The sequence below is a fragment of the Trichechus manatus genome, unplaced genomic scaffold, assembly GCF_000243295.1.
Source record: "Trichechus manatus latirostris isolate Lorelei unplaced genomic scaffold, TriManLat1.0 scaffold00113, whole genome shotgun sequence".
Classification (NCBI taxonomy): Eukaryota; Metazoa; Chordata; class Mammalia; order Sirenia; family Trichechidae; genus Trichechus; species Trichechus manatus.
In genome coordinates this window covers 9,560,092-9,573,009 of record NW_004444049.1, presented here as the reverse complement: position 1 = coordinate 9,573,009, position 12,918 = coordinate 9,560,092, and the positions used below count along the sequence as shown (strand labels likewise).

At 43.7% G+C, this 12,918-nt stretch overlaps 1 protein-coding gene across 2 annotated transcripts; it reads left to right on the top strand.

Annotated features, from left to right (window-relative positions):
* Positions 1 to 7,634: 7,634 nt before the first annotated feature.
* TMEM216 (transmembrane protein 216) lies at positions 7,635 to 12,217 on the top strand. Of its 2 annotated transcripts, none has more exons than XM_004383866.3 (5): positions 7,635 to 7,748; positions 8,343 to 8,444; positions 8,963 to 9,055; positions 10,840 to 11,041; positions 11,328 to 11,899. In XM_004383866.3, the coding sequence occupies exons 3-5, from the start codon at positions 9,010 to 9,012 to the stop codon at positions 11,341 to 11,343; spliced, it is 264 nt and encodes an 87-aa protein (XP_004383923.1). In that variant the 5' UTR covers positions 7,635 to 7,748; positions 8,343 to 8,444; positions 8,963 to 9,009; the 3' UTR covers positions 11,344 to 11,899. The 2 variants fall into 2 exon arrangements, with proteins under 2 accessions (XP_004383923.1, XP_012413161.1); XM_012557707.2 differs by having other exon boundaries at positions 7,657 to 7,734; positions 11,328 to 12,217.
* Positions 12,218 to 12,918: the final 701 nt, after the last annotated feature.

Here is a 12,918-nt window from a genome sequence, read left to right as displayed (position 1 = left end):
TCACAGCGAGTCATGTGGCTGAGCCTAGAGTCAGAGTGAGAAAACAATACAAAGTTTCATGGCAAAAGGCATGGATACAGGGAGAGGTGAAGAATTGGGTCATTAATTCAGTCGGTCTACCACACCATAGAGTTACCCTATGACACTCATTATTCAGACATGCTTTAGAGCTGGGGTTGGCAAACTTCTGTGAATGGTCAGATAGTAAATATTTTAGGCTTTGCAGGACAGTCTCTGTCACAACTCTGCCGCCATCGCACGAAAGAAGCCATGGACAATACATAAGCGCAGGAGCACGGCTGTGTTCCAATAAGACTATTTATGGACACTGAAATGTGAATTTCTTGTGTCACAAAATATTGATTTTTGTTCAACCATGTGAAAATGTAAACACATCCTTAGCTCACGGGCTGTACGAAAGCAAGCAGTAGATTGGACTTGACCCACAGGCCACAGTTTGCCAAACCCCGCTTTAGAGGCTGGGACACTTCATCTCCCCACTTCTGTCTCCCAGTCTCCCAGCCACTGAGTTCCTTCCCCCTCCTTTCCTTGACAATCTGTACTGTATGGTTCTAACAGAATAAACAATGTAAGACCATTTCAGAAATTTTTATACAGAAAAAATTTCCATAATCCTATCCCAATCATTTATTTCAAATCCTTAACAATATACACATTTCACACACATTTTTGATTATGGGGAATATGCCATAAAATATATCTTTTTTCACTTAGCAGTTGTTGTTGGTGTTAGGTGCCATCAAGTCAGTTCTGACTCATAGCGACCCTATGAACAACAGAACGAAACACTGCCTGGTCCTGCGCCATCCTCACAATTGTTATTCTTGAGCCCACTGTTGCAGCCACTGTGTCAATCCATCTTGTTGAGGGTCTTCCTCTGTTTCGCTGACCCTCTACTTTACCAACTATGATGTCCTTAGGAATATGTTTTTAAGATATGATATAAATTGACTCCTTGGAACAGTCAGCTTTCCAAATTCAGAAGGAAATAAGCAGTTTGAAAATGCTTAAAGACTTCCACTTTCCGTAGGATGACAGTCAGGAACTAGAAAAGCCAGATGAAATACAAAAATCATCGTTTTAAAGGCTTCAGAGGGCTGTTGAAGTAAGAAGGATCAGAAGGCCTAAAATTTTAGAGTAGGGAGAAGCATAGAGAAATGAGCTGATGATTTGCAGATTTTTTCCCCCGGGGCATTTACTGATTCTGGGTTTCAGCAAGAGATGAAGAATCCTAGCATTGCCCAGACACGGTTGCAGCCGGGGAACAGAGAAGGCAGCTAAACTCTCAGTGGGCTCTTAACACTGGAGTGACAAAGCTGGGGACTGGAAGACCCTTAAAACAAATTTCTCCTCAATTCTGAAGCTGTGTAGGGACAGAGGCTATGAAAAGCTAAGCCTCAAGCCTCTGAAAAGCAAAGTAGAATTTTTGACAGTCTAATGTCCCTGGTGGCGCAGTGGTTAAGCACTCTGCTGCTAACTGGAAGGTTGGCAGTTCAAATCTACTAGTTGCTCCACAGGAGAAAGATGTGGCAGTCTGCTTCCGTAAAGATGACAGCCAAGAAAACTCTGTGGGGCAGTTCTTCTCTGTGCTATAGGGTTGCTGTGAGTTGGAATCGGTTTGATGGCAATGGGATTTTTTGATAAAAGTCATCCATAGAATCAAGATTCTCTGAAGCTCCAAGCAGGATAAACACAAGTAAGAACTACACCTAGAGACTTCGGCTTCTAATACTGGCTGAGTAAGATCCTACGGGAACGGCCCCTCCACAGATAACAACTGTAAAATCTGAACATAATACAAAAAGCAACTACTTGATGACAACAGAGAGTGCAGGGACGCAGAAAGTCCGATGAGGAGTCCACACTCAGAAGAGGAGACTTATGCAGAGAAAATTCCCTATTTCTGCTGCTTCTAGCTTGGTAGCAGGCAAAGTCAGCATGTATGGCATGATGGTGGAACAATCACAGTCCCAGAGTACTGAGCTGGGGCAGTTAAAGCCATTGGAGAAAACGATGGGAGTCTCAGAAGGGAAAAAGCCAGAGAGAGGGAATCTTCCAATTCTGTGTGCCCACATCTCTGCCCAACCCGTGAACCACACATGTGCAGTACAGACTCAGAGCAGCTCAGCTAAAGACAGAAGATCTAAACTGAGCCTGGAGTTGCCACTCAGTAAACGTAACTGCAGTGTGAATCCAACCAAGCTCATTACCTAATAAAATAAACTTTACTCTTGAGAGAAAAATAACAAAAGTCAGCCTCCACAACCTAACATTCAAAACTGAGACCTATACTGAGATGAACCAGATATTGAAATGACCAGACAAGGATTCTAAAGCATCCATGAAGATATGTTCTCAGTGAATAAAAAGATAGGCAACTTCAACAGAGACACAAATGATTTTTTTTAAAAACAAAAAACTTAAAACTAAAAAATGCAATAACTGAATTTTAAATTTCACTGAATGGATTTAACAGCAAAAGAAGAGAGAACAGAATAACAAATCAACAAACTAGAAGATACACTAGTAGAAATTATCCAAGCTGGAGAACAGAGGAAAAAAAACCAGCTCAGGAACTAGTTAGATAATATCAGTCTAACATATATGTAATTGGACCCCCAAAAGGCAAAGAGAGAAATAATAGTGCAGAAAAAATATTTAAAGAATAAAAATTTAAAAATGAAAATTCCCAAATTTGATGAAAGACAGAAATGTAGAGATTCAGGAGGCTCAACAAATGTACCTCAACAAGCACAAAAAGGCCATCCAAGGCACGTATCACTGTCAAATCATGGAAAGATGAAGAGCAAATCTTGAAAGCAATGAGAACAACAACACACTACATACAGAGGAACACAATTCAGTTAACAGCTGACTTCTCACTAAAGATCAGAGGCCAGAAGAGAGTATAACACCAATTCAAAGTGCTGAAAAAAGAAGGAAAAAAAAAAAGGTCAAATCAGAGTTCTATATTCAGCAAAAATATCCTTCAAGAATGAAGTTGATGGCCATCTAAGATACTTCACTGGTCCCACCCCATCTGGAGCAAGAGAGAATGAAGAAAATCAAAGACACAAGGGAAAGATTAGTCCAAAGGACTAATAGACCACAACTACCACAGCCCCCACCAGACTGAGTTCAGCACAACTAGATGGTGCCTGGCTACCACCACCGACCGGTCTGACAGGGATCACAATAGAGGATCCCGGACAGAGCTGGAGAAAAATGTAGAACAAAATTCTAACAACAAAGACCAGACTTACTGGTCTGACAGAGACTGGAGAAACCCTGAGAGTATGGCCCCCGGACACCGTTTTAACTCAGTACTGAAGTCACTCCTGAGGTTCACCCTTTAGCCAAAGATTAGACAGGCCCATAAAACAAAACGATACTAAATGGGCACACCAACTCAGCGGCAATGACAAGAAGGCAGGAGAGGACCGGACAGCTGGCAATGGGGAACCCAAGGTCGAGAAGGGGAGAGAGTTCACACGATGTGGGGTTGGCAACAAATGTCACAAAACAATGTATATTAATTGTTTAATGAGAAAATAATTTGTAAACCTTAATCTAAAGCACAATAAAAAATAAAAAAGAAGTTGACATAAAGACATTTTCAGATAAAAAGAAAGCAAAGAGAATTAGTTTTCAGCACTCCTGCACTTTGAAAAACACTCTGGGAGGTCTTTGGCCTGAAGAGAAATGACAACAGATGAAAACTCAGCTCCTCAGAAAGGAATGCAGAGCATAGGCAATAGTATATGGGCAAATTTACAAGATTCTTTTTCTTTTTTTTTTCCAGTTAATTTCTTTATAATACATTTGAATGCAAAATTCAAGTTCTTTGCAAGTACACAGAATATTGCCCAGTATAGACCATATGCTGGGCCATAAAACAACTCTCAATAAATTTAAAATGATTAAAATCATAGAGTATGTTCTTTGACAATAATAGTATCAAGTTAGAAATCTGTAACAATAAGATATTTAGGTGATTCGGTCTGGGTCCATTCAGGGGACAGAAACCACATAGTAATTTAAACATGGGAAGTTTTAATACAAGTAATTATTAAAGTATGATAGGAGAGGAATTATCGAGATGTAAAGAGACTGCTAAAGGGTACCTAAGGGCTGAGGAAGAATAACCCTCAAGGAAGGACTAACTTGGCAGGGCTTCCCCACCCCCAAGGCTGGGGTTCAGACCTCGCTGTAGCCCACTGGGTGGTGGTGAAGTTCACTGGTTTGCACCACCCAGAACGGGTTCACAGTTGCTGGACAAGTAGGAAACAACCCTCCAGGGAGCAGGGAAGCTGAGGGTGGTGGGCAGTGTGCAGGGAATGTGGGGACACCACCTGTAGGCACAAGGTCAAGAGTGCATGGTGTCCACTTTAGGAGGACCCCAGAAAAAAAAAAAAAAACCCTGTGGACCTCAGGTGAGTCAAGGCTGTTGGGCAGGTGCATCAAGGCAGTTGGCACATGCCTGTGTGCACAAGGACTGGAGTGTCCCGTGTCCACACAAGGCATGGTGGGTCAGGGGAATCAACCTCTGGGAAGCAGCAGAGCTGAGGCTGCTACAATCTTCTAGGGTGCAGGTGAGCTGAAGTTGGTGAGCAGACACACAGAGGAAGCTGGGGTACCCCTGTGGGTGTACAGTGTCCATGCCTGGAGGGCTTTAGGAAAAACCATCCAGGGCATAGGCGAGCCAAGGCTCAGGGGCAGATGCGCAGAAGGAGTTAAGGAGCTGCCATTGGGTGTAAGGCCTGGAGCATGTGGTAACCCTGACAGGAGGGCCATGGCAAGCTGATCACTGAGCCTGGACTGGGTCTGTGAGGTGGCCAGAGGGGTGCCTGCTCTTGGCGTGTGGACTAGAGCAGAGCACCACCAAGTGTCTCCCCACACACATGCACCGCTAAGGGACCCTGGAGCAGGAGCAAAAAAAAGCAAACCGAGTACACAGGAACCAGGAAGATTAGCCTCTTTTTCCTGCAATGTCCCTCCAGTGCCCTCTACTGGCAAAGCTTAACATCATGCTTACTGTAAGGGAGTCCAGTCCATTGTCACTGAACAGGCACTGAAGAGTGAACCTGGGGCTGAGAGGAAAAAACCAAGTATTTAGAAATTAAACAACACACTTCTGAATAATCCAAGGATCAAAGAAGGTAGGAGAGAAATTAGAAAATACTTTGAACTGAATGAGAATGAAAATACAACCTATCAAAATGTGGGATGCAGCTAAAGCACCACTTAGAAACGTATAGCTTTAAGTGTTACATTAGAAAAGAAGTTCTAAAACAATGGTCTAAGTTTTCACCTTAAACTACAAAAAAAAAAAAAGCAAATTAAACTCAAGGACTTGTCCCTCCTGATAACATGTCCAAAGTATGTGAGATGAAGTCTTGCCATTCTCCCTTCTAAGGAGCATTCTGGCTGTACTTCTTCCAAGATAGATTTGTTCATTCTTCTGGCAGTCCATGGTATATTCAATATTTTTCACCAACACCATAATTCAAAGGCAACAATTCTTCTTCAGTCTTCCTTATGCATTGTCCAGCTTTCATATGCACATGAGGCAATTGAAAATACTACGGCTTGGGTCAGCTGCACTTTAGTCCTCCAGCTGCCATCTTTGCTTTTTAACACTTTAAAGGGGTCTTCTGTAGCTGATTTACCCAATGCAATACGTTGTTTGATTTCCTGACTGCTGCTTCCATGGGTGTTAACTGTGGATCCAAGTAAAATAAAATCCTTTACTCCCCATAAGCTATAGATATTACCACCACCTTCCTTCTAGAAATGAAACATCTGAGGCTCAGAGCAGGAACCTAATTCCAATGTCTAGCAGGCAGTGGAGATGAGTGTGCTAGACTGATCCTAAATAATTGCATCAAAGGGCTCCCCTGCCCTCCAGCTTGCAGTTAAGTTCAGCCAATGGGAGGCACAAGCAGAGAGCAGAGTAGGAGAGAGGAAGGAGAATGAGGTCGGGTGTTTATCTACCAGCCCCCCCAACACTGTCACAGCTCCTGACTGGAGGCATTCTCCATACACACAACTCTCTCCAGGTTACGGGAATCACTTCTACCCTTTCCTTTAAGCCTAGGGGTAACAATTACTGCCTCCTCCTCACCCCTCTCCCCCAGCCAGGGGTACTGCACGTTCCCTTGAAGGTTAGTCAGTCACTCTCCTCCAAATACCTAGTTAAATGTGCCATCTGTTTCCCAGCCTGAGTCCACTCAAAGCCCGCCACCCAGAACTACCGCAGCAACCTGCTTTTACAGCTCCAAATCGCAGCCAGGCTTCAAAACCCAGCTCACAAGCCATCTCTTAAAAAATTCCTTCAATCCCCACCTGGGAATACTCTGTCCTTTCAACCCCCACTGCACTTTATGGGTCACGTGGTAATCACATTTCCTCTTCATATGTTATTTGTGCTCTTTGAAAGAGCCTCTATGTCCCACTCCTTTCATTGTGACTACCTGGCACGTAAACCTGCCGCACCAAAGACCAACGCTAAACCTTGCGTGAGGAACTTTCACATTTTGAGGTGCTGGTGGGTCTAATTGGGAAGATTTCAGAACTAAAATTAAGTGCTTCATTCAGAAATTAAATTGACGGTTTTTCTTCTACACGCCTGATAACCATTCGGCTTCTGTTAAAGTTTCCATTTGAAAAACAAAGCGCAGCCGTGCTTTTTATGTAGTGTTCCCGCAGCTGGCCTTAGAAAAAGCTTCACTGAGTTGTTAAAATAAATTAGAGCCTATAGATAAACATGTTGTTTTAAAGAAGTTCCTAGCAAGCGCCTAGACATTATCTTTTCTCTCAGCTAAGTAAGCAGAGTTTATTTACAGTTTCCTAACTAACGGTCAGTTCTCTATCCAAAGATTCTAATTAAGTTGGCCCAGCTGCAAATATATCGCTAAACTTTGATGTCGAAATTGTTTATACTTTTCATTTTAGAAATACTGCCTTAGTTAAACTGTATCGAGTATGAGAGATTTGTGTTAGACTAGAAACTGATGCAAAGAACGTTTCACAGTTAATCGCCACCCTTGTAAATCTCACCTCCTTTCCCGCCATTGCTTTGATGAATAATTGTTGCCTCTACTCACTCTACTTGTTAAATATCTCTATGTTTTGCTTGTAAGGCAGGGCATACCGTTACAGCCAAACTGAACGCATGCTCTCCCGGGGTTCATTCCTTCAATAAATTTAATCTGTTTAAATATCAAATTGAGGTGTTGGTCCAGTGACTTTACGAGGACAACGCAACCCACATTTGCAGAGGCATCTTTGCGCAGTCTCTCAGCCCTCCAGCGTTTGTTAGAAAAAAGAATTGTGGCTCTAGGGCCTATCTGCCAATCCTCAGGCCACACTGTCACAACTTCAGTCCAACGCAGTGTAACCCGTGGGGAGTTGGGGGCGAGAGCTGCCCCTGTACCCTCGGGCCCTGCGGACGACGGCTTCGCTGGCGGTCGCTGTTCTCGGTGACACTCCGGAAGCCGACTGAACTCGGTCCTCAAACCATTAGCGGCCACCTCCCGGCGCATGCCCTGTCCGCACCGAGACGCTCGCCCCAGGGAACCATAGAGTACGGTGGGCGGGCAGAGGAGCCAGCCCCCGCCGCTCCGACCTCCGCTTCCGGCAGCGCCTCGCTGCCCCGGGAGCCGCTGTTCCCGCGTACGCAGTTTCCATGGGGACTGAAGATGGCGCCGCGAGGTGAGATCCCAGAGGTGTGTGAGTCGCTGGTCTCTATCCCTTTCTTCCCTCCGGCTTCCCTTCCCTTTTCCCCCAGAGCTCGACCTAAACCCTCTGCTCTAGAGTGTTACGGACGTCTCTCCTCGTATGTCCAAAGCGGGGTGTCTCAGTCACCCCCACCTGAAAAGTCTCAAGGTGCGGGTCTCAAATACCCCAAATCCTTGGCTAGGCCTGCTCTAGGTTGGCTCAGTAATTGACAGTGTGACCTCGAACAGGCCAGCGCTGATCTGTGCGTCCCCGGTTTCTCCTCCCGAATAGTGGCGGGGTTAGATCTTAGAGGCGCCTTTCAGCTGTAGTACCCTCTGAGGCTCCTCTTGGTTTTCATTCACGAAAGCAAAAAACAGAGGCGAGTTTGGCAGTGATTCCAGGGAGAAAAGGGGAGTGAAGGAAGCGCCCTCCCATCCTACCCCCGATTCCCTGCCATCTCATTATTGGCAATCAGAAGTGCTCCAAGTGGTCCTACCCACCAGCAGCGATCTTGTGTTTTTTTCAAGTTAGACACAGAGCCATGTAAGAAACAGAGATTGAGCTGGCCCCCGCCCATCGTCTTCTCTGTGCTCATCTTTCAGGTAAACGCTTGTCCTCTACGACTCTGGAAATCCTGTTCTTTCTGAATGGCTGGTATTATGCTACATATTTCCTGCTGGAACTCTTGATATTTCTGTATAAAGGTAAGGCTTGGGGCTTGACCACTTCAGCCCAGGGCCAACTCTCACCAACAACCTTCTTGTTTTTCATTCCTTTCTGACCGCCCCCCCACCCCCACCCCCAGGGCTTCCTTGAGAATGATTCAGTAGGAAGCCCCTCAACAAGAATTTCTTGAGTTTGGGACATGTAGGCTTCTCCATTCTGACTCTTCCCCATTACCTCTTTGCTAAATTCAACTTTAAGTCCATTGGTGACCCTCAGACATGATTCAGCAGCCTGTGGACCCATGCACATCAGATCATTTTGGAGAGTGCAGTCTCCAAAGACTTGGAATTAGGAATAAAACTGTAATAATGAGCCTTCCTCTAACAGACATAGCCACGCTGAGTTAACATAGCTGCAGCTGTAATAATGCCCACATCTCACTAACTAGTTCATGGAAAGCTGAGATGGACTCATGTTCTCTTTATTTCCAAGTGTGTGGGAGTTCTTGTGGGTGCTGTTAGGTATTGTTTATAAACTCTGGCTTTCATACTGGCAGGTCTGCTATTACCATATCCAACAGCCAACCTAGTACTGGATGTGGTGATGCTCCTCCTTTATCTTGGAATTGAAGTTATTCGACTGTTTTTTGGTGAGTGTTGTCCAGAGAATATTTCCATTCCTTATGAGATGAATTGGTATCTGTAACTTGATTAACAAGAAAAAGTACATAACCTAGGCTCACAATCAGAGATTGGATCTGGTGGTATATCCCATTACTCCCTCTCTGATATTTCAAGCTACCTCATATTTTGTATCAAGATTTGCCTGTCTTGCTCTGTAGGGCCAGAAGTAAGCTGTAGTATGAGATACTAGATAATTCCCTCCCAACTGCCTACTACAAGAGTGCCAGGTTTCTCTTAATGGTTGGCTTTGGGAGAATAGATTTAGTTGTAACACTGTGTCCAGGGCAGGATATGCCTTCACAGATCAACACTAAGTAAGATCCCCTTTACTTCTCTGAAATGATCTCTTTCAGACGTTTATATTCTCAGAAATTCAGAGCAAATCCCTTATTACTTAGAATATCTCATCCCTGAAAAACAGTTTTAAAGCATAAACTGAGAAAAAAATACTTGCAACACATATGACAAAGGATAAAAAATACTCATATAAATCACTAAGGAAAAGGCAACCTAATTTAAAAAATTGGTGAGATACCACCCAAAAAACCCAAACCCATTGCTGTTGAGTCGATTCTGACTCATAGCGACCCTATAGGACAGAGTAGAACTGCGCCATAGGGTTTCCAAGGCTCATAGGGTTTCCAAGGCTGTAAATCTTTACAGAAGCAGACTGCCACATCTCTCCTGTGGAGCGGCTGGTGGGTTCAAACCACCAACCTTCTGGTTAGCAGCAGCCAAGTGCCTTAACCACCGCAACACCAGGGCTCCTGTAATAGGTAATTCCAATAAGAATAATTATAGATGAGCAATGAACACATGACAAGATGCCCAGACTCACTAATAAAAAGCAAATTGAAACAACAAGGTAACATTTTTCACTCATCAGATTAAAATGATTATAATACTCAGGGAGTTTGTGGGAAACAGGTATTCTTATATACTCTTGTGGGAACAGAAATTAGTACCGTTTTGGTAATAGTTATTGCCATGTAAAATTAATATTCTTAGATACAACAATTTCACTTCTAAAACTGATTGAATAAAACAAAAACACTCTTCCACTGATATGCCGAGATATCTCTATGAGAATGTTTATTGCCATATATTTTGTAACATCAAAACATTAGAAACAAGCTAAACATCTGTCAATACAGGATTAGTTAAATAAATTATGCTGTTGGTTGAACAGAATTGTACATAGCCATTAAAAAAGAATGAGGTAGTTATGTGTATGGAAAGATGTATAACTTTTGTTAAATGGGAACAATTAAGTTGCAAAACAGTATGTAGAATATTATTCTATTTTTATAATAATAAATAATACGTGAGTATAAACATGTAAAAAATCTGGTATAATATACATTGTTCTATAATAATGGCTGTCTCCAGGGGGTGGAATTATGGAGGTCTTTCACAATCTATATTTTCTAAAACTACTTTCTATGAAAATTTGTCCATGATATATGTACTATTTTTATAATTAAAAAAAATGTTTTTCCCTAAATAAAGATCTCATTGTCCCTTGAGTGGGAGCCAGACTGGAAGCAGGACCTTTAGAGGAATGATTCCAATCCTGTAACTCCCCCAAAGTTGCTAATATAGTACAGTGGGACCCCATTTATAAATCTCTACATCCCCATTAGGATCATTTTTCTCTGCCTTGCCAGTCCATCACACCCCCACCCACCTTTCCTCTAAGGCCAGGGAAAGCAGGTCACCTGGAGGTAACTCCGTGGGCTGTATCTGACAGGTACAAAGGGAAACCTCTGCCAACGAAAGATGCCACTTGGTATTAGCGTGGCCTTGACTTTTCCATCTGCCATGATGGCCTCCTATTACCTGCTGCTACAGACCTACGTTCTCCGCCTGGAAGCCATCATGAATGGCATCTTGCTCTTCTTCTGTGGCTCAGAGCTGCTGCTTGAGGTGCTCACCGTGGCTGCGCTCTCCAGGTACTGCTGCGGAGGGGCCATTTCCTGTCACCTGAGGGTTGGGTTCCCATCCCATCCCAGAGAGGGGTTCATTGTCCTTCTGAAGCCTGAGGGGTCTAGAGGGCTTTTAAGGGGCAAAGGGATGTCTATGGAACTGCCATTCTCACCTAGAGCAGACAGTTACCTGCTTAGGAAAGAAGATGTTTTGGGGGGCCAGAGGATGTGGGATATAGAACAGTTCGGGCCAGTTTATTTATTTTTTTCCCACTGGTCTTTTAACATTCTGTTTCTTTCTTTCTGCCATCAGTACGGACAGGATTTGAAGTACAGAAATTTCTGCCAGCAGCCTTCATGGGCTGACACCGTACTTCTGGTACTTTAGCCACACCATGGGAATTCGGTGGGTCAAGTTGTCCTGGGAAAGGTTGCAGCTTTTCCTCAACATAGACATTTGGGCAGCAAACCGGGCATAAGGCCATTGGGCACCATCTTCTAATCCAGGACCATCAGCAGACTCTTCTATACTCCAGTATAGGGAGGGGCAAGGCTATCCCCATCCTGGCCCTTCTCAGAACCAATTCCCTGCTGACTTCAAGTTCTCCTCTTTGACCATCGTGGCCAGAGCATCTTGTGGGAACCATCTGGGCTCCTCGGGCTTTGAGCAGAACCTGAGCCACACACTTCCTGTACATGCTGTGCCAGACCTGTTCCGTGTGAGCACAGAGCCTCACGATGGTGTGCTCTCAGAGTTTATCAAGAGCCTCTCATCCCAGTCCTCAGAGACTAAGCTCCAGAAGTTTTTTAGTAGCTGATATACTGTTATTTTTCTATTCTCATCATGAAACAAACTATTTTATAATAAATATGTATTTTCTGTTGTGGTGGTTGCAGCCCTTTCCTTATGGCTCTGTTCCCTAGAATTTCATCCACTCCGAGAGAGGGTAGAGACTGTGGCAGCAGTTCGTTCTCAGGTTGTGGTTGGTTATATAGTATGGTGTAGTATGGACACAAAAGGGCAGTGATGAAGGTAACTTTTTTCCCTGAACTAACCCCTAAAAGCACTGCCAACCTCTTTTATCTTCTTCAGGTCTGTCATCCTGCAAAAACTTGCCTATAGCCTCCACTTCTGCCCTAAAGTCAGCATCTTATCTCTCATTTCTTTACAGATAAGTTGCCAGCTACTTTTCAAGGCAGGGCATGTGTAATTGGAAGAAGCATATTCTAAATTTACCAAAACTTTGACTATTTTTGGTCATATTTATTTTTAAATTAGTATTTTTTTATTTTGTTGTGCTTTATTATTGTTGTGCTTTAAGTGAAAGTTTACAATTCAAGTTAGTCTCTCACACAAAAATTTATACATACATTGTTTTGTGACCCTCCTTGCTCTCCCTGTACTGTGACAGCACACTCTTCCTTTCCACCTTGGATTTCCTATGTCCATTCAGCCAGCTCCTGACCGCTCTGCTTTCTCATCTCGCCTCTGGACAGGAGCTGCCCATTTAGTCTTATGTATCTACTTGAGCTAAGCAGCACATTCTTTACGAGTATCATTTTATATCCTATAGCCCAGTCTAATCTTTAAGAGTTGGCCTCAGGAATAGTTTTTAGTTTTAGGCTAACAGAGTCCAGAGGCCACGTCTTCCAGGGTGCCTCCAGTCTCAATCAAACCATTAAGTCTGGTCTTTTTACTACAATTTAAGTTCTGCACCCCAGTTTTCTCCTGCTCCGTCAGGGACTCTGTTGTGTTCCCTGTCAGGGCGGTCATTGTGGTAGCCGGGCATCATCTAGGTGTTCTCTTCTCAGGCTGATGAAGTCTCTGGTTTATGTGGCCCTTTCTGTCTCTTGGGCTAATACTTTCCTTGTGTCCATGGTGTTCTTCATTCTCCTTTATTCCA